The sequence below is a fragment of the Periophthalmus magnuspinnatus genome, chromosome 11 (genome assembly GCF_009829125.3).
Source record: "Periophthalmus magnuspinnatus isolate fPerMag1 chromosome 11, fPerMag1.2.pri, whole genome shotgun sequence".
In the NCBI taxonomy this organism is placed as follows: domain Eukaryota; kingdom Metazoa; phylum Chordata; class Actinopteri; order Gobiiformes; family Gobiidae; genus Periophthalmus; species Periophthalmus magnuspinnatus.
The window spans coordinates 22,839,929-22,860,021 of NC_047136.2; the positions used below are offsets into that span (position 1 = coordinate 22,839,929).

A 20,093-nucleotide genomic window follows, 5' to 3' on the forward strand; every position below is an offset into this window, starting at 1 on the left:
AGTATGAGACTTATAAGATCTAGCAATGCAGCATTGCTGAATAATACTGGCAAAAATTATACATTTCTTACAATAAAAAGCACTTCATTTCCCAAGATGCCGCGTACCGGAAGCACGAGCGTTCTAACCGGATATGTGGCCGCGTCGCCCCGAAAAGGCCCTTTTCCGTCTCTGAGAAGTGTGGTGCAGAACGGCAGACACAAGTGAGTTAAATAAAAGCATTTTGAAGCCTCTGAATTTCGCCAAAATGCGTCTTGTTCAGCTATACTGAATGTTTTAACGTTCCGTTGATCACGAGTTTTGAGTAAATCTCTTAAAATGCCCTAAATGTAGAGTTATGTCACAAAGATGTGCCACGGCGCGGAGCTTTAGCGTGTGGCTAAGTGTTAGCACATGTAGCTAAGTGTTAGCACGTGTGGAAGCGGCACGTTGGGGAGCCCTGCCTGTAGTGCGCGGTATCAAAGTTTATTTTACATTAATTTACCGATCAAGGGGCTACACATATAAGATTAACTCTCTTTAACCCATAATAACTTATTGTTACGGGATATGCTTTTACATGTTGGGTTCAAAACCACAGTATAGTTAAAGCTAATGTCAATAGCTAATGTCAGCGGCGTCTTCTCAGGCCTAGTTCACAAATTAAGGTATTTTAGTGTTGACAAACAACAATTCCACTTTGACCCTCACTGTTTGAAATGAATGTAAGGAAAGGCGTTCAACAAATACTTTTAATTAAAATGATGCTCAAACCGTTTGTTTCCCTAGTCCATGTACACTGAGTCTGAGCAGGATGATGACATAAATGTTAATTTTCCAGTGGCTGACTGGGAGACTGCTCCGGCCGTGGCTGAGACGCCTGAGATAAAGCTCTTTGGAAAATGGAGCACAGACGATGTTCAGATCAATGACATCTCCCTCCAGGTAAATAACATACACGTACTCCCAAACATGTCTTCTGTTGGTATTCTGACACTAGAGTCACTCCTGGTCATGCTGCTGTTGTCCTGGTGTGCTAGAGCTGTCATAAAGTGAAATCTTTGCTTATTCATTGACTGTAGTCTTTCTGTGGCCCAGTCAATCACCGGCTCAGATACAAGACAATTTGCTTGAATATACAACTTTGAATCAGCAGAAATCAACTTTTTGTCTCCTGAGTATTATATGGTTCTATCTGATGCTTTTGTCTAATTTTAATTCATACATTGTTCCTGAATACTTTCTGTATACTTTGTCAATATATTTTACTGTTTAGTGCATCTTTTGGTTGATGAGGTTCCATTGTCTTTGTATGAGTTGTCAGAAGTTTAAACCTAAATATCTCAAGACTACCTAGAATGCAGACGGCCGAAAGCTGATAATTCTAGAGAACAGTTTTGTCATTATTTTAACCTAGCCAGGATTGAATTTGCCATTTTCTTAAGTTACTGTGTGTGGGCTAAACTCATGACTTGACACGACACAAATATGTATATTTTGTATTTATCTCTTTTTATTCCGTCAGGATTACATTGCCGTGAAAGAGAAGTACGCCAAGTATCTGCCCCACTCTGGAGGTCGGTATGCCGCCAAACGTTTCCGAAAGGCCCAGTGTCCCATCGTGGAGCGCCTCACCAACTCCATGATGATGCACGGACGCAACAACGGCAAGAAGCTGATGACTGTGCGCATTGTCAAACACGCTTTCGAGATCATCCACCTGCTCACCGGAGAGGTACATTTTTATGTTACATGTTTGTGCTTATGTTGCATGTACTTAGATGAACGTTTTACTTCAAATGGAGTAACGTGTTTGAATACTGATGCTAAGTGTTACAAACTAGATGAATTGCAAGCCTCAATATGGAAGTGTCAAAAAATTTTATTTCTGGACATTAGATTCTGTGGAGATTTTTGAAATAAGTTTTACTGTATTGTTTCTAATTTTAATTGTTAGTAAGGAGGTGGCATAAAAAAGACATCAATTTTGAGATTTTTACATGGAAAATCGAGGCTAGAGTCACGCCCTGATACATCCTGTTGTCCTGGTGTGCTAGAGTTCTCGTAAAGTGAAGTCTTTGTTTATTCATTGGCTGTAGTCTCTCTGTGGCCCAGTCAATCACCGACTCAGAAACAGACCGACCTCAGATGGTGTCGCTATTCCCAACTATATTAATATTTTGTTGTCTGGTAGTAAAATAAAACATGTCTTCCCTTCAGAATCCTCTGCAAGTTTTGGTGAACGCCATCATCAACAGTGGACCCCGTGAGGACTCTACTCGTATTGGACGTGCTGGTACAGTGAGGAGACAGGCTGTGGATGTGTCCCCACTTCGCAGGGTCAACCAGGTAACATTAAACAAATACTGACTGGATTTTAGATTCTGTTTTCATGACCAGCAACATGTCTAATATGAAGTCATTTTAACACTAAAGTTTCCCCTTTTGCATTTTACATCAAAATATGATGTGTGATACATTGCTATAGGAGTAAATGTTGACAATAAATGATAATATTGAAACAAAACCCTAAATCAGAATCATTCCCAAAAAACTATCCTAAATGTTCACTATTCTTAAAAAATATGAACTGGAATAAATGGCTGAATGCCAGTAGTTAGTTTGTATCTAATGAGGCATAGAAATTCATAATTCAACTTTTCACTGCTTAAATCTTATTATAGCACCGAAAAATTACCAAAATGTCCCCAAAAGTGCAAAGAAAGTCCCCACGATGAATATTGACCTCCAAAAATAGCTGTCCCCTCTAACATGAACAATAAGTTGATATAGTATTTATGGTGACAGGCCTACTTCATATACATCTTATGACATTTGTATTTGTGTAATAAGATATTTTGACTTTATATTCCACATTTTTCATACAGTCTGAACTTATTTCAAGGAATTTGGCTGGTTTAAGCATCTTGATCACCTATTTAAATGTGTACACTCAAAGCAAAACGTTCTGAAGCTTTGAAGCCTTTTTTGGTATGTGGATTGCAAAGTGTACGTCAATAACTGGGTAGAGCCACTAGATGGCAACAAATGACCACACTAGACTCCTTTACTTCTGTAGGCTACAAGCTAACCTCATTCACTGTTTACCTTCCTTTACTAAACATCTGTGGTTGTTGGACAATTTAGGCCTGTCACGATTATTACTGTATGTACTAGTGGGGAACTTTATTTTTCTGTTCTACGGTGAGGTTTGAGCTGTACAGGGAAGAATAAAAAACTTCTATAGATACAAAATAACTGCTGTTTTATTTATTGCAATTTGGGTTTTTTTTAACTATATTGTACATTTAGAGCAGTTTTTGGGGGATCATTCTACATTAGGATTGTCAGTGGCACAATTTGGTTTCAGTATTGTCTTTTATAATCTATATTTTCTTCAGTATATTGTACTTCAAACTGTAATCACGACAGGCCTACAGTTGGCTTAGAATGTTGTGATTATGTATAGTTTGATTTATGATGTAATGCTAAAAGTATAACCGTTTAAATTATAGAACTTTTTCTTGCCGTTTACCTCAAAATGCATGTTAAAATCGAGGCTAGAGTCACGCCCTGATACGTCCCGTTGTCCTGGTGTGCTAGAGTTCTCGTAAAGTGAAATCTTTGTTTATTCATTGGCTGTAGTCTGCAGTGGCCCAGTCAATCACCGACTCAGAGACAACCTCCTTACACTGTATTTTCCATTGGAGTTGGTATTTGATTCCTCACTGTGTACAATATAATAAATTGTTTTATTTCAGGCCATCTGGCTCTTGTGCACCGGAGCAAGAGAGGCTGCTTTCAGAAACATCAAGACCATTGCTGAGTGCCTGGCCGACGAGCTGATCAATGCAGCTAAGGTAACGATAATTCACTTACAGCGGAGTTATTATTGTAGATGAAATTAAATTTGATGGATGAGGACTGGAAACACGGGGGAGAGACTGTTGTTACTGTATGAGAGACACAAGCTTCTACAATGCAGTGGTTAGGACTGTAGTCGACTAAAGCCATGTATACAGAAGTACTAGTTAATGGAGTTGTAAGGCCCAAAATATTGTTCCTGGGTCAAAAGAGAAATGTATAAAATATTAAAATTAAATATTTTATGATCAAAAGGCTAATTGATAGTTTTGGTTGTTTTTTGAATCGCCTCATTTCTAACTACAGTAATGTTAATTGCATCTCTTCCAGGGTTCTTCTAACTCCTATGCCATCAAGAAGAAAGACGAGTTGGAGAGAGTTGCCAAGTCCAACCGTTAAATGTTCAATGCTTTCTGTATCAAAATAAATTTGAGGAAAATTGTATGCGACTGTCGTTCTTTGCCCATCTATTTTTTCGTAGATTGTAGAGCTAAAAATGTCCTTAAAACAAATAACATTACAACACATTGAAAAGTCTTGCATCTTGCCAGGTTGTCTGTTTGGTGCTTGGAGGTTGACCTTGAAGATCAGCAGATGGTAGATTGTAATCCGTAATAGGCCATGAGTTGATACCGATACCCCACATGTACCGTGATGTGATATGGTCATTAAATATACTTAAGTACGATTAAAGTTTGTTTTCAGCCACATGTTCTGCCAGATTTTGTTCAAAGTTTTAATCGGCTCAGTTTACCCTTTGTTTTCACTAGAATTTGTTGGACCACTACTTTTGTGTTTATATTTTGAAGTTTTTGGCTGTTTTACCTCGTGTATATGGAGGACCAAAATGACAATTTGAAATGAAGAAAATATTAGAACGTGTTAAATAGTAAATAAAAATTGTGATTAAAAATGTGTAAATATATGCAAAAGAGTAATAAAATGCCAAAAAGTAAAAAGATTTAAAAATGCATGTATAAATAAAAATGTATAAAGAAATGTAAAAAGCATATTTTAGCTTTTTAATCCAGAGATGATGTATTCATTTACATATTTTTATTCAACATTTAACAGATTACAACATTTGTATTTATTTCCAGTGATGTCATTTTAGTCCTCCATATGTCTGTATATAATGTAAAGATAATCAGATCAAACACGTTTATAAAAGCAGCATTTATTGACAGAACACAACTATAAAGTAAATATTTGGTGTCTACAGTTCATACAAAGAGGCTAAAACCACAGTGAAACGATTGCATAAACAAAATTACAACACTTCTTTAAAATCTGATTGAAATAGCTTTACATAGTGGTAATAGTACTGTAATACTCAGCCCTGTACAGTGGGACGAGAGTGGTTTTGTTGATGTGGAAAATGGTCAAAACTGGTCATGAATTTTCCCTTGAGTAAACCAGTCTGCAGATGTTATAGCTGGACTTCCAGAAGTGTACCGTAGTCATAGTTTCCCTCAGTAATAAATAGAAAAGAGTGGAGATAGTTGAGTTTTGGGCTTGGATTTAAACCCGTTTTTGTTCAGAAGTAAGAGTGCTTTCTGTTGATGAGGAGGCAGAGGGAAGACAGACACGCACCCAGTTTAGAGGCTTCACTGCAGGCCGTGGGGAGCAGAGTGTAGTCCTGCAGCTTCTGGAAGGCCTGAGGACCACAGAGAAACATCAAAACAGCAGCGAACACAATTAATCAATGTTAGAATTACTTTAAAATTGCTTATATTACACTATTTTCTGATGTTTGTTATGTTTTCTCATTAAAACATAGCCAGAGTTGTGTTTTGTTTCATTCACACAGTTTAACACACAAACGCTGCATATTTAGGCCGAGTTCTTCTCTCAAACAGAAAACACTCTGCTCCACCTTGCAATGTCATGTGGCAATACAGGTGCTCCACTGTGTTTTTAACTTCATAAACCTTCATTTGGGGTCATTTAAAGGTAAAAGGTACCCGTTACCTTGAAAACTACCACTTCATGACATCATAAGGTGGAACAGGGCATTTGAGCTTTGCAGATGTAGACAGACTAATAATAGTGTTACTCAAACATGTGTGAATGAAACAAAATAACTGGGTATGTTATTGAGGAAGTAACAGCATTATAACATGGCATAAAGCTCAAAATTGAACATAGAAAACAAACAAAAAAATAGATATGCATTCATCCAAAACAAACAGGTTGCGTTCACATGACATCACAACATTATAGAATTGCTCTAGTTTAAACTGGAGCTGGAGACAGGTCTGAATTCAGATTGTAGATTTGTTGGTCTGGTTTATGGTCAATATCTAGTCCTACCTGCAACCTAGTCAATTCTATACATTTATAATTGGTAAAACCAGCACAATCTAGTTTATTAACACTTAACTTTTGTAATGATCATCTTGTCTTCACATATGATAGTTAGCTTCTTCTTTTGTTCTAGTCTGGCAGCTTATAGGTGAGATGCATTTACTTGACGTCTGCTGCTGCTAAGTGCGAGTCGTCCTCAGAACTTCTCACACATATTTTGATTGTTGATAAGTATAACTCCTCACAACTATACACTTAAAAATATTTCAGTTTCTAATCAAATGCTTATCACTTGAACTGTTATTCAAATTTGATTATCCCCTGTTGAATGACCTCCCAACTACTCAATATTAAATGCAATATGTACTGTACACTCACAGCTGTGCTCTCTGGTGCTTCCTCTGTCGGGCGGTGGATCAGGAAGTCTCGTTTGGACGCTCCTTTGATGTAGATGCAGTTTGCGGCGGCCTCCTCCGGGACAGTCAGGATCTCATAATGGTGGTCTGTCAACTGCTCCATCATCTGCACAACACAGAGCTCAGAGAGACAAGGGTAGAAAGGGACCGGTACATCTGGACTCCCGGTTTAGTCCTGTTCTAGTTCTGGATTAGTCCTGTTCTAGCTCTGGTTTAGTCCTATTCTATCTCTGGTCCTGTTCTTGTCATGGTTTAGTCCTGTTCTGGTTCTGGTTTAGTGCACTATAACTAAGTTTTCTGGTCAAGGGTCTGCTTTTCTGCTCGTCTACATTGAGATGGTATTGCTCTTCCTGAAATGTTCCACAGTATGGCATTTAATGTAATAACATCTCAGTGGAGACAAGAAGGTGCCACCAGAAAAGTGACACCTTTAAATTGACAACACATTTCTTTTTTGGTTGAGTTATTAAGTCCGGGCTTTTCAACTACATTTTCCCCGAGGTCTGTAGCTACATGGTTCACTTTGGCTTTACCTGTGAGACTCTATAAACCCTTCTGACTTTATACTTCAGATACTTGGTCCTTTTTGATACTTACACCAGAAACGAGCAACGTTAAATAACCCAGACTAAAAACAGGTCTAAACCAAGACCAACGATATAATATATACAAGAGAAAATATTGTAATATTTGTAAAGTGGGCTGTGGGCCGGATTAGATGCGTTGGCAAGTTGAATAGGTCTGGTTTAGGCAAATAATTATATTTTTGTGATTAGTTACAGTCTATGAAATCTACATTTGATAACATATTTGCTTTCATTCAAATTGTATTAATGATATTGACCTGGCTACCAGACCCATCACATGTACACAGGGATTTGTGAGTGATCTGGTACTTGTTGGAATAGACTAATTTAAAATCAAACTGTTTTATTACAATTTTGAAATCCCATTGAGATGAGGGCCTGTATTTTTGAATAAGATCCCATAGGCTTGTCTCACCCTGAGCGTCTTCTTGGCCCCTTCACTGCTGCTGAAGATGATGGTGTCGGGACCTCCCATTGAACAGATGTTTTTGAGTCTGGCTCCTCCACAGACCGGGACTGTGGACACTGCAAAGTCCTGCATATAAACACAGGAATGTTTATACATTATTTAGACCAATGTGAAGCACCCAATAACCAAAACTCTAAACATCTTTTCATCATTCTACTCCTCTTTTTTGGCTTACCTTATTGGTACATGTCATGTCAACTTTCAATTATGCTTGTGAAGCTATAAACATCAACATAGAACCAGAATGGGTGAGTACTTCCTTGATGAAGTGGAAATGTGACCATTTTCCACTTTATACCACATTATAGCAACAGGATACATTAATTAATGTATCCTGTTGCTATATGGTATACTCTTTACCTGATAAATATCCAGGTAATACAAAACATGTTTACTTAATATGGTTTAAAAAAATATATACTAGAGAAAAGTGAAATCACAGCAAAAGTTGGTGACAGTTTAGATCTTTGACCATCCTCATCCACAAATAAATATATTACACACACACACAACTGTAACTCCCACACATAGCCTGAGGTCATTTGATTCAGTACTTCACTCCTACATTACTCACATAAATTATGAATATCTTATGCATATGAAGCGCCAATAATGACATAGTACTTGATCCTCTTCTGTATGTACTGGCCCTCCGTGACCACACTGCCACACCCTTTGGCTCTGATCCAAACAAAAGCCTAAACCACTGCTGCTAAGCGTCTGAACAACACCTCGGGGACACAACACAAATCAATATTTATGTGTGAGCTCCCACAATGCCTCTGTTCATTTATGCTGCCTCTGATACGGGACGGTAAAGAGATGATGTCATAACTCTACTTGTAGGTGGAAATCCAGTCTCTAGAAGTATTTTGGCAGATTTTAACCTGCTTCAAGTTTGTGCAATGCCATTTTAAAATGTGTACTACGGAACATTTTGGATGGAGGATCTGCCACCTGTTTGTCTCCATGGAGATGTTATTGCTTAGCCTTGAATGTTCCATAATATTAAAGATCTGCAATTAAATAAATGTAAGCTAGATACACAGATGTATTTAATATTTAAAATATTTTGAAAAACATGCATTCTTAAAGTGAGTGGGCTCTCCTTTCATCAGATCTGACTTGTAATTTAGCCTAGAAGAGTCATCAGCTTGTTTCCATGGAGATAGTTATAGTGGAACATTCCAGGCAAAGCAATAACATGACACGTGAAGAAAAGCAGGCAGTGGGGCCTTCACCTGAAAAGTTACATAATGGACCTTTAAACTGCAGAAAACCAATAACTGTGCTCTCTGGTCCTCCTCTAGAGATGTGCTCATTGATCTCATTATTTATACAAAGTAAATCTGTGCTTAAAATAAATATGCTAAAAAACTATCTGCCAGAAATAGAGGTGATGTTATTTAGTATGACACATTCTATCCCCTGATGTGTGTTTAAGTCATCAGGAAGTTTAGACCAAGTTCTACTGTTTGTGCCTATGGATGTCGCACTTAAAGAAGACCTATGCTCGTCTCTGCTCTACAGTTATAATCTATGACACCTGTACGTCTTTATCTTATAATTTGGACATATTAAATCACAATATACATCTAATATAGTCACAATATTCAAACTAAAAGAGTCAAGTCTGGTGAAGATAAAATTGTATAGTGAAGTAAGTACAGAGCAGTGGGCGGTGGCAGTGAAAACAGGAGGTGATCAGTAACATGTCTGGAAAATAAGCAATTAAAGATTGCTCAAACATGCACAAATCACTCCAAATACAACTTTGTGTGAGTAAATGGTGAGGAGGAACAACTATAATATGGTTAAAAGCGATTTTGCAGAACAGGTCTGCCTTAACAATCCTATTAGCCTTATTTATCATTAAAGACTGCAATTCCCAAAATACATTGAAGGGAAAAGGCCACCTGCTGACCCTCCCAGCTGAGAGAGAGGCCCAAGACAATTTCCTGCATTTGCTTAAAGCTATTGATCTGAAGGTAAGCTCTTTTGTTTTTGGCCTCTGAGGCAGAAATGTAAACTGTGAACAAATTTGATTTAAGTATTGACAAGTGAAACAAATAGACCGAGGGATCAGCAGCTGACAGAGTTTAAAATGGGACAGGCCTAAACCCAATGCTGTCGTGTTTTAATAACATTACCCAAGACTGGCACAAAAGGTTAATCATCAAGGGTCCCTGCGCTTTGCCCCATCGGCCTTGAAGGATGGGTCAAATGCAGACGACAGATCTTAAGGACATATCTTTGGATTGCAATGTCTCCAAAGTGCAACAATTCAGAATGAGTTTAATTGTATATTTTAGTAGCGATATGAATGGACTAACTGAAGTGGTGTTTTAATTTAGCTTTGAGTTTAAATAATAGCTAGAAGATATGATTTCATAAAACATGAAATAGACCAAACATTACAGCCTACCGTCACCTGAAATGAGAAAATTCAGATATCAGAATGACTAAGCAGAATTGGTAGAGCTACAATCTAATGCCAAAGCAGTGGTTAAGGCACACTTTACTGTCCCTGTAGCAAAAAAATCCTCTGCATTTGACTCGTCCTTCACTGTGCTTTTCAGAAGCAGTGCACCACTTGGGGAGTTGAGGATCCATCTCCAGATCATGCCCCATCGTCTCTACAGAAACGCATCTGATCTGCCTGGAATGTTCCACAGTATGACAATAAAATCATCTGTCTTGCATTTATTAAATTAAATGTGTTGTTTATTGCTCAAAATACCTTGACAAACATACATTCTAATTCTGAGCAGGGTCGTCTCTACACAGATCTGACCTGTACCTTGACCGGCTCATGTCTTGTAATCAAACCTAGAATCCTCTTGTTGTGACTAATGAATGCTAACGACTCTGCCACTCACTCCCCTTACCCTGAAAGTGTCTGCGAGAACTTCAGCCCCTCTGCGGTTGGTGTGGGACGACACTCCCACAAAGAACTCTCTCCCGGTGAAGAGGACATCGCTGCCCTCCAGAGTGGCCCCTCCAGAGCCCCCCTCCTCCTCCCCCATCTCCACCACAGTCAGGCTCAGCTCCGACAGGACGCGCCGCACCGCCTCTACCTGTAACACACAAGGAGGAATCTGATACTACACTCATTTTTACATTTATCATTTTCTTCTAAGAGAACAAAAGAGTAGCCAAAACGTCTAGATCAGGTCTGATATATATCGCTTGGAATGCATGTCCCCTCATACCAGTGATTGTAATTACTGTGACCAGTGATTGTTTTCATATCAACACAGGATCAGTTGCTACAAAAATGACAACTCATGTATAAAATCCCTGCATATTTTTTAATAACAATGTGATCTTTTCAAATCAATGGATCCTCTTTACTTTGGCTGTGTTCACACTTGAGCACACGCATCAATACTGGGACTAAACCCAAACCTGAGCCCAGTTTAGTCCTGATAGTTTGGTCCTGTTCTAGTTCTGGTCAAATGTGAACTTGGAAATTCACTAAACATATGTGCTACTTTGATAAACCCATCATCATACAAATCATACAGAATTTGATACCACATTGATAGTAAAAACACTTTTTTTAGAATATAGAATATAAATGACTGCACTAAATAATAGTCTGTTTAATATTACCACGTCTCCTTTATTAGTTCTCAGATAAATCAAGACCATTTTAAACATTTTCAGGAAAAGTGAACATTTTTTTCACTATTGATACCTGTTCAAATGAGTATCTGGTTTTAAATAGAGTTGTCAAAAGTACTGAAAATCAAATACTAATTGATACTAAAACTAGTATCGAAACTAGATACTCATTTGAGGAGGTATCGATACTAAAAACACACGTCACATTCACAGAGTCAAAATTAAACTTTCCTGAGATATAAAACAAAGTTGAAAATTACAATCTATTACTCAAAGAAATTATTTTTTATTATTGTGATATCAGAATCAGTATTGAGTATCGATTACCATCTTGATATTGTTTTTTTTTACCTTAGTGTGGACTCCCCATAGTTAACAATAACTCCACTAGCAGCATTAGCAGCCGCCCACCCTTGTCCCAGACAGATTAAGTGCATTATGTTTGGGATTATGTGGATTACCTCGCTGCGCCTCTGCTGTTTGTAGGGTCTGGTGATGAGGGCCGTGTCTCCCTGGATTACAACCACATCTTCGATCCTCCAGCTCTCAGGAAGGTCCGGGTCTGGGGGAATCTCGATGAGCTGTAGGCCCACCTTTAGGGAAGTCACAAAGTGTTACGATTATTGTGAGAAAAAACACCATGACTTAATGATTATTGATTGATGACTGGTTAGGTTTATAAAATCTAGCTTTCTGAAGGATAAATATACTGTATAGAGCAATTTCAAAACAAGGAATTAATATTTTTTATAAATTTCAGTTTCGTTTTTGACACTCCGAGTCCACACGCTCCTTTTGCCTGCACTCCCCTGTCAGAGCGCCATCACAACACAATCAGTGTGCATCCCGCAAATGAAACTACTGCACATCAGATTTGTCAAGCTGCCGTGTACAGTGTTGTGTCATGTTTATGTATATCTATGGAGAATAGTTATGTGGGAGCATGACGATGTAGGTTTGTGGGTGGAACAATGGACAAAAGCCTACAATAACTAACCATAACAAGGGTTCAAATAAGGCTCAGGAGAGATCACTAAAATACTCTGCATAGATGACATCTAAAACCTATTGAGGCATGTTCTGATGCGGGAACATTATAACATGGTAGAAGTAAAAAATGTATTTTGTGTAGTACCTCCCTTTAAAATATGAACTTTGAACAGAATCCTATTAATAAAACATAAATCACAAATATAATTACAATACTTGTAATCAGATATTTTTCCCAAACCGTACAGCCCTGTATTACAACTATAATACGACCTGAATAATCTCAATTATTGATTAACCTAGTAACCTTGACAACCTTACCCACCTTCTGTCGCAAAGCTCCCGTCAAACAGCCAAACTGACGCTGAGCTTTGGCCAAGTCCACGCTTGAATCTCCATTTTGCTCGCCATTCTGTTGTTCTTCATGGGGGGTTTTCCCAAAGGATTCTGGGATACCGCGGACAACAGCGTGGGTGAAGCGGCCGTAGGGGCAAATGTTCGCCATGATGATGAGAAGAGTTGAGGATTAAGTGTCGTGGAAACTTTCGGTATAAAGGCCAATCAAAATTAGGAAACAAGTTTGGCTGAAAATTATTTTTAAAGTTCAACAGAAGATTTATTTAAAAGGCCAGGGCATCATCAAGTTAACGGCTGGTGTGTCTCAGCTTTGTCCAAACTGATCCTGCCAAAAGAGAAGAACAAACATTACTACAAATTATGAGTTAATTGTGCTTAAATATTGAGTTTGACAAAATAGCACAAGTTTCTTATTTGTTTGTAAATAAAGACATGTTTCTATCTGTCCATCTCGGTCTGTATCCGTCTATCTACTTCCAACAGAGCCTCAAAAAACCCTGTTACTTCAGAAAACTGCACAAATTAGACCTGTCAGAAAGTAAAACAGCCTGTGTTTAACAAATTCCATAAATGTGTAGGGATGCAATATACAAATCTCACAATACAATATATTGATACTTTGCAGTGACATCACGCTTGGGGGTATTCTGCTCATATGTGTATGGTGGAATGTTCAGCAGTTACCATGGTCACACAATGCACACATTAGCAAACACTGTCAAAAAGCTTTAAGAGTGTTTGAAAACTCAAGAAAAAAATACAAAATGGAACAACACATTTTCAGGAGCTGTGATCAATCCGAGCGTTCATGGTCCTGTTTAGGAGTTGGATTTTCAACAAAAAGGTAACAGTGACTAACTGTTGGCTAATGCTGGCTAAATCGTGACTGTTATATTATTTGAGGGACTTGTTTAACAAAAATCATCTCACCTGTTGTAGTTCCATCTAAGTCAGGTCTTTTTGGTCAGATGGCGTTAAAACAAATCTCAGATTAAAGTCTAACGGAGACTCAGACAGAGCAGTGCTTACAATTACGGTCACATCCCCAGGGAACATTGATGACATCAGCTGCAAAGTATCAATTAGTAGTACAGTATTCATGTCATGGTGGTCACATGGTGAAGTCCTCCAATACTACAGTATTTCAGTCATATTAATCTTTTCAACCTTATGATTTCTTCCTATTTTGAGTGACTTTTTAAAAAAATATCTTAATTCAAAGAGGCAAATGCTATAGTAACATCCCCAACTTGAAACTCACCGATATCACGTCAAGTTTAAAATGTGCACTGTGATTTTAAAAAATGAATCAACATTTTTTCAGTGACATTTTCTAGACTCATTCCTATTTACAGCCAAAGCTGGAGCTGTTGGGTAAATTATGAGGCTGCTTCAGGACATCCTGTGTGGAAGCCTGCCAAGCCCCCCTCTCCTGCCTCTCAGTGGGTTCCCGCTGTGAGCCCGAGACCCCGATAAAAGACCGATTGTCTCAAATCTGAGAAACTGCACAAGCTAAAATTGTTTAATTTTTTTTTTTTTTTATCTCAGCTGAAACAACACACAATTCTTTCAGTTGTCCTTGAACTTTTGGGAAGAAGTGGGTTCATCGGACTCATTACTGTTAAAAAACTGTTAAACAATTAGATCTCGTTGGTCTGACCCTGGCGTTTTGTTATGTTTGTACTACTGAGATATGGACAGTAACAAAAAAGTCACGATTTTCTATTGAGGAGAATAGACAATGGATAATGCCCAAAAATGTAAAGAGCAAGACTAAATAATAAATTTAATAATAAATAAAAAAAACTAATTTGTAAATAATACAAAATAGACATCCCAAATCCTAGGATCTCAATGAACTTTGTTGCAACATTCATAAACTAAAACTAAACCAAACTTGTTGTAATTTAGCCCCCTAAATGTGAACAGAACTAAGTTAAAAGTAAAATACATATTCACTGATGTTAATGTTAAAAGTAGCAGCACTCCTACACCGTGTCACCAATAGATGAGCATTATATTTTATATAGGTATTTTTGTGTCAGATATTACTGTTGATCTCATGATAAAGTGTTTTAAAATAGGCATAATTATACATTAAGGAATAACTCCAGAAAATAGGAGTCAGCCCATGGACATTCAATGGGCAGAGGGCATCTTCATTATTCAAATCAGGCCACGTTTCCATCATCATAAATCCTTAATGGAGCCTAAAATAAATACAATGGTTGCTAATAGTAATAATAATAACATCTCATAGTTCCTGATGGGTGATGCGTTTTTTTCTACTTTCTCCAAATTGAGCTGACACTTTTCATTCTCTGGACACAAAATGACCCATGAAAAAGTAACTTAACAATTTGCACTGAATGATCGCATGTTTTTCCTTCTCCAAATGATTGTTTACGACTTAATATGTCCCTCTCGTCTATTTTAAGCTACATTTAGTCCAAAAACAGCATATATCTTAGTGCACCACCCAAACAGCAACAACAGTCCAACGCCTCCAACTCTTCTCCTGATGATGTGCATGGCTTTAACGAATGAAAACTAGTATAAACTGAGTCAGAAGTTGTACAATAGTCGTATATGATGTTAAAGTTTGTGTTTTTACCTGTTTGATAAGTCGCAGCTCGCTGATAGCTCGTGTTTTTTGGTTGAAATCCCGAAGCGTCCCAGCTGCACCCGTTACTCTGCCGCTGTTTCCTCTCGTCGGAAAAGCCCGAGTGAAGCCGAATATAAACGTTCAGCGACATCCGCCTGGACCTTTCAAAATAAGAGTTCACTGTTTATGGATAATATACTGTGTAAAAATGGTAAATTGGCACATTTTTATGTAGCGCGTTTCCACCTTCTGGGCACTCAAAGCGCTTTAGATCAAGGAACCACTCGTTCACACACACATTCACACACCAGTGTACACAGACACTGGAGGGAGAAGGGTTAAGTGTCTTGCCCAAGGACACAATAACAGTAATCATCTGTAGGAGCTGCATTCGCACCGCCAGCCTGTGGGTTGGTCTATCTGACCGCTCAACGAATGATATTTATGTCGAGAGAGGGACTCACACTGCCAACCTTTTGATCAGTGGACAAAAATGCTCATTTGAAATATTTATAGTTTCAAAAATACAATTTGACTGTCAAAATAGAAAAAATACACTTTTATATTATATCTTAAATTAAGATGCATAATAAAAATCACTAATTAAAAACAGCAACAAAAAGCTTTCTAAGGTCCTAATAATTTAATTTTGTTTTATGCTGGGCAACATTCTATATGACTATCTAGTCAATTTAATGGGAGTGAGGTGGGCAGGTATAGTCAAAATCATGCTAAAAATCATGATAACATCCAAAGCTGTCCACAACCTTGTACTTCCATATTTTTCAAAGTTGCTTCATGTCACAAATACGGAAGTATAATAAGATCATACAGCTGTGTGCTCTCCTCAGGCCTCCCCAGACCAACTTATCACCATGGTAACCTCCCCAGGAATACGCCCTGTGTCCCATGTGCGTCATCCTGGTAGTGGATTTACGAGTACAACCCATTTGAACAGTTTGAGCAAACATTTTTTTCTTGTGTTTTTTGTTGTAAAATGTCTATTTAGCTCATACTTAAATTCAGTGTTCAGTATTTAAATAGGCTTCATTTGGACCTGGACATATTAATAATTACTTGAGTAAATTTGTTCTTGTATTTTTATAAAATGTTCTTCTTCCACCAGTCTTGTTGACGTGGACTTTTATTTTGTACCCACACAGCGCTGTTTCCGGTCTGGTCGCGTGGTTCTTACGGAACATGACGCCGCTGCTCGCCCTCCCATCGGTTCCTGATCGGGCTCTGGGACTGTCCCTCCTCTGCCCCTCCTCTGCCCAGGGACAGTGTGACTCTGCAGCTGGAGGTAAGGGTTCAATCATCGGCTTCTGTCCGCTCCTACAGCCGCGGGTAACGGCCATGTGTCCCGAGTTTAGATCTGGACATTGATGTTATCTGGCATCTTCAAAGAGGAACAGGCCCAAACACCAACACTTAAGACCACATGCCTTTAATTAATTAAATAGTCATTAGGCGATATGAAAAGTTGTCCTCAGTACTATAGCCGTAGACCAAAGCCTATTAGGCTCATTAAAGTAAACGTTTTGGGCATTAGGCCTGTGGCTCTACTGAAGGAAAGAAGCGCTCATTTATCACACCTTAAACTTAAATCAACAACCACAGCCTCTAGGGCCTAATAATCTTTGGATCGGCAATGGCACGCGTATAGGCGAGGTGTGAAATAAAAGAAACGTCCCTTTTGCCAAAGAAAACCGTAAACCTACAAGTGTTTTAATGCACATTAACAATATCTGTGTCCCACAGAGTAACACAGAGAGCTGTACTTGACCCTGTTGTTATTGGTGGTATGAAACTGCAGAATATTAATCTGTGTAAGTGGGTCAGAGATGAAACGGACATGAGACAAACAGGATGGATTCTGCAGAGGAGCTCTATTTGAACAGCTGTGCTTTGCCCTGTGTTTGTGGCTATAATAATAATAACAGTGACTGTGTTTGAATGTTTGCAGAAGCAGACATTTGAAAGTGAGATGTAAACTTGTGTAGGCTCAGTCAGAGACACAGAGGGCAGTGTCTTCACTTCTACTAACACTATCACACTATTATCTATCAGACAGTCCACAGAGGGACAGTGACAGAAAAGGAAACTGTAATGTTACTTAAAGGTGTAAAAGCTCCCCCTCCTGTTTGTCTCAATGAGATCCTATCACTTCGCCTGGAATGTTCCACAGTATGGCATTAAAGTGTGAATAACAGATTAGTCATCATTAGATTTAAGATTGTAGGTTTTTACTAGTTTTGTAATTTTGGTGAAGGTTATCATTTTTCCTCATTGGACACAGACAGTTGACATGACATATGTAGAGATATGTTACCTAGCAGCCAAAATGTTAACAAGGCCAAACCTGTCTAAATTACACAACAGTGGTGAATTGACAAGTAAAAAATAAATGACATCACCTTTATTTTGTTATTTCAGTGTTTAACCTGTCAGAAAAATGGCTTCTTTGTCCTCCCTTCCTTGTAAATTGTTTCTGCAGTTTGGATGACAGTTGACGACAGAGGTAGAGGTATTCTGTATTTTACATTTTTTTGTTGTCTACTTTTTGTCACAAACTGTCACCCAACTGATGTAAAAGTATGATAAATATTTACCACAGATGCTATCCCACCAAACCAAGTCTTAATTAGAAAAAATATACAAACCTGTCAAATGCTCTTTACACATTTTCAAATACACATAGAAACATTTGATGCAATACTGTTGAACATTCCAGGCAACGCAATAACTTTTCCACAAGCAGGTGGCGCACTCTCCAGCTGAAAAGTTACATAGTGCAGCTTTAAATTAGAATTAAATAGCAATATTTTTTATCATTTATAATATTAATCCGATCAACAGTGCATTCAGACAATCAAATACGCATTACAACAATTTATGTAATTAATAAGTGACTCTAGTAACCCATTTATCTATTTATTTTGTTTAGATCATTAAAAAGGAAAACAAAACTACCTTTATTTGGATTGTTGTAACTAACTGGCCATTGGTCGTGATGTAACCTGCCAACAAAGACCTATATTTACCCGTCCAATATGGTGATCTTTGATGGCAAAAGTATATGAAATAAACAAATGAATAAAAGTTGGGTTAGGGTTGGTAATTTTAATTTAGTGAAAGTGTATGGTTAAAAAAAAGCTCGTAGTTCCTGGTCCACTGCATTTATGTAAACAGTATTCAGATGTACAGTGGGTCAGAGGGAGGAGCCTGAGTCCAGACTGGATTAAACACCATCTGTCTGTCTCTCAGGTCAAAGCCAAACATCAAGTCCAGATATGAGCGTTTGACCACTACTTTTAACTGAACTACTTTTAACTTAACTCATACAAATAAATGAGGGAAACAGATTAGTGTTCAAGGCTAGGTTAAAACTATTATTTTGCTATAGTGATCAGGGATTTTCACACTGTGGTACCTGCACTCAGGGGTGTAGACAGGATGGGACAAAGGGGTCTGTTGCCCCGGGCCCCAGGGTTTTAGGGACCCTGAAATTTCTGTCGGTGGGCCTCCATGTGGACATACTAGCTCCTACAGTTAATTTTTTTTCTCCTTAATTTACAGTCAGTTTTGGGCTTCATTTGGGTAATTGTTGTTAGAAATAGTTTAGAAATTATGTAATCCAATTTAAGACTGGTGAGCCCTGGTTTAGACCTGGATCTAGTTGTATTCAGAAAACCAAAGTATTTTCTTAAAGGTCTAGTCACTAATTGAAATGATCATCAGCACAGTCTATAATATGAAAACTAATTAGTATCCAGAAGTACTGATCCAACTTTTTCAGATACAAATACTTTTGCTTTCCACATTTGCCGAATATCAACTGATACCGGGGCAGAGACTGAAGCTGATTCCGATGGTTATTGTTGTTTTCTCATGCCCAGAAAATCATCCAGTCCCTTTGTATGTCACACCCTTCAGTGTTTATACAGTGATACTAATTCAGAAACATTACAGATCAAATTGATATGACATTTTCTGTTGTTTTTGCCTTGAATAAATTGGTTTAGGGCTGATTCACAGATCTCACTGGTCACAAGACTGGGTCAGCAGAATCCCACATGTTTCCCTCACGTCCCCCATTACACAGGTAATTCACTTAAATCTAACCTTCTCTGAACCGCCTCTTGTACTACTACTGCTGGTACACATGCTGAGAGGAACTAGAGTCTACGGCGATAAATGCTTTGTTAAAATTAGCAAATACAACATGATCTGGTAGGTGTGGCGCCTACTTCTCAAAATGTTGATATTTTAAAATACCATACCAAGAATGTCTGCTGTCAAAAAGTAGCAGGTGGATGGGGGTCTGGTTATGGGACAGATCGCTGGCAAGACACGTCACCCACTTAGTATGAGGGGCTGATGGTACAGATTGGCAGTCTTGCTTCAATCTTCCCCAGGGCAGCTGTGGCTACAATAGTGGTTAATCAGCACCAGTTGTGGAGTGAGTGAATAATGCGATGTAAACCATCTTTGAGTCTCAATCTAATCTTATCCATATTATCAGAACTGTGACATTATTTTATTTATAACACAGCGCTCATAAATCATGCATTCTGCACTAGTCGCGCCTACATAAAACAAAGACTTGACATTTAAAAGTTTGCTTCTAACATGCAATATCCTCATTTCATCATAATCATTTAAAGTTCTGAATATCCATTTGAGACAGAACGATTGGGTAACTTAAGTTTTCTTTGTGTAATAAGTGAACATTTCAAAACAAGCTCCTCCAAAGGGTTTGCCTGGGATCCAGAAAAAAACACTTCTTTAATACTTTACAAAGATGTGAGTCTGTTCAACGGTGAATCTCCTCATTTTCAAATGGCCGTGATTGACAGGTGGATAAACCAACCAGGGACAGGCATGGTGTC

General features: G+C 38.2%; 2 protein-coding genes and 3 non-coding genes across 6 annotated transcripts; 4 read left to right on the forward strand and 1 right to left on the reverse strand.

The window, feature by feature from the left end:
* Positions 1–101: 101 nt before the first annotated feature.
* On the forward strand, positions 102–4,287 carry rps5 (ribosomal protein S5). Its single transcript, XM_033975030.2, has 6 exons — positions 102–203; positions 821–924; positions 1,505–1,714; positions 2,200–2,328; positions 3,741–3,839; positions 4,174–4,287. Coding segments are annotated over exons 1-6 (612 nt in total). The 5' UTR covers positions 102–202; the 3' UTR covers positions 4,243–4,287.
* LOC117379181 (small nucleolar RNA SNORA3/SNORA45 family) lies at positions 969–1,101 on the forward strand. Its single transcript, XR_004542063.1, has one exon. It is a non-coding gene; the product is annotated as a small nucleolar RNA SNORA3/SNORA45 family (small nucleolar RNA).
* Positions 1,987–2,118, forward strand: LOC117379179 (small nucleolar RNA SNORA3/SNORA45 family). The gene has a single exon (XR_004542061.1). It is a non-coding gene; the product is annotated as a small nucleolar RNA SNORA3/SNORA45 family (small nucleolar RNA).
* LOC117379180 (small nucleolar RNA SNORA3/SNORA45 family) lies at positions 3,533–3,663 on the forward strand. The gene has a single exon (XR_004542062.1). It is a non-coding gene; the product is annotated as a small nucleolar RNA SNORA3/SNORA45 family (small nucleolar RNA).
* A 717-nt stretch (positions 4,288–5,004) lies between the features above and the next one.
* Positions 5,005–16,993, reverse strand: ddah2 (dimethylarginine dimethylaminohydrolase 2). 2 transcript variants are annotated; one of them, XM_033975233.2, is made up of 7 exons: positions 16,983–16,993; positions 12,565–12,915; positions 11,711–11,842; positions 10,511–10,699; positions 7,569–7,688; positions 6,529–6,672; positions 5,005–5,500 (listed from the first exon to the last, which is right to left on the reverse strand). In XM_033975233.2, the coding sequence occupies exons 2-7, from the start codon at positions 12,742–12,744 to the stop codon at positions 5,381–5,383; spliced, it is 885 nt and encodes a 294-aa protein (XP_033831124.1). In that variant the 5' UTR covers positions 12,745–12,915; positions 16,983–16,993; the 3' UTR covers positions 5,005–5,380. The 2 variants fall into 2 exon arrangements, with proteins under 2 accessions (XP_033831124.1, XP_055081312.1); XM_055225337.1 differs by lacking the exon at positions 16,983–16,993 and adding an exon at positions 15,211–15,307 and having other exon boundaries at positions 12,565–12,921.
* Between the last annotated feature and the right edge of the window lie 3,100 nt (positions 16,994–20,093).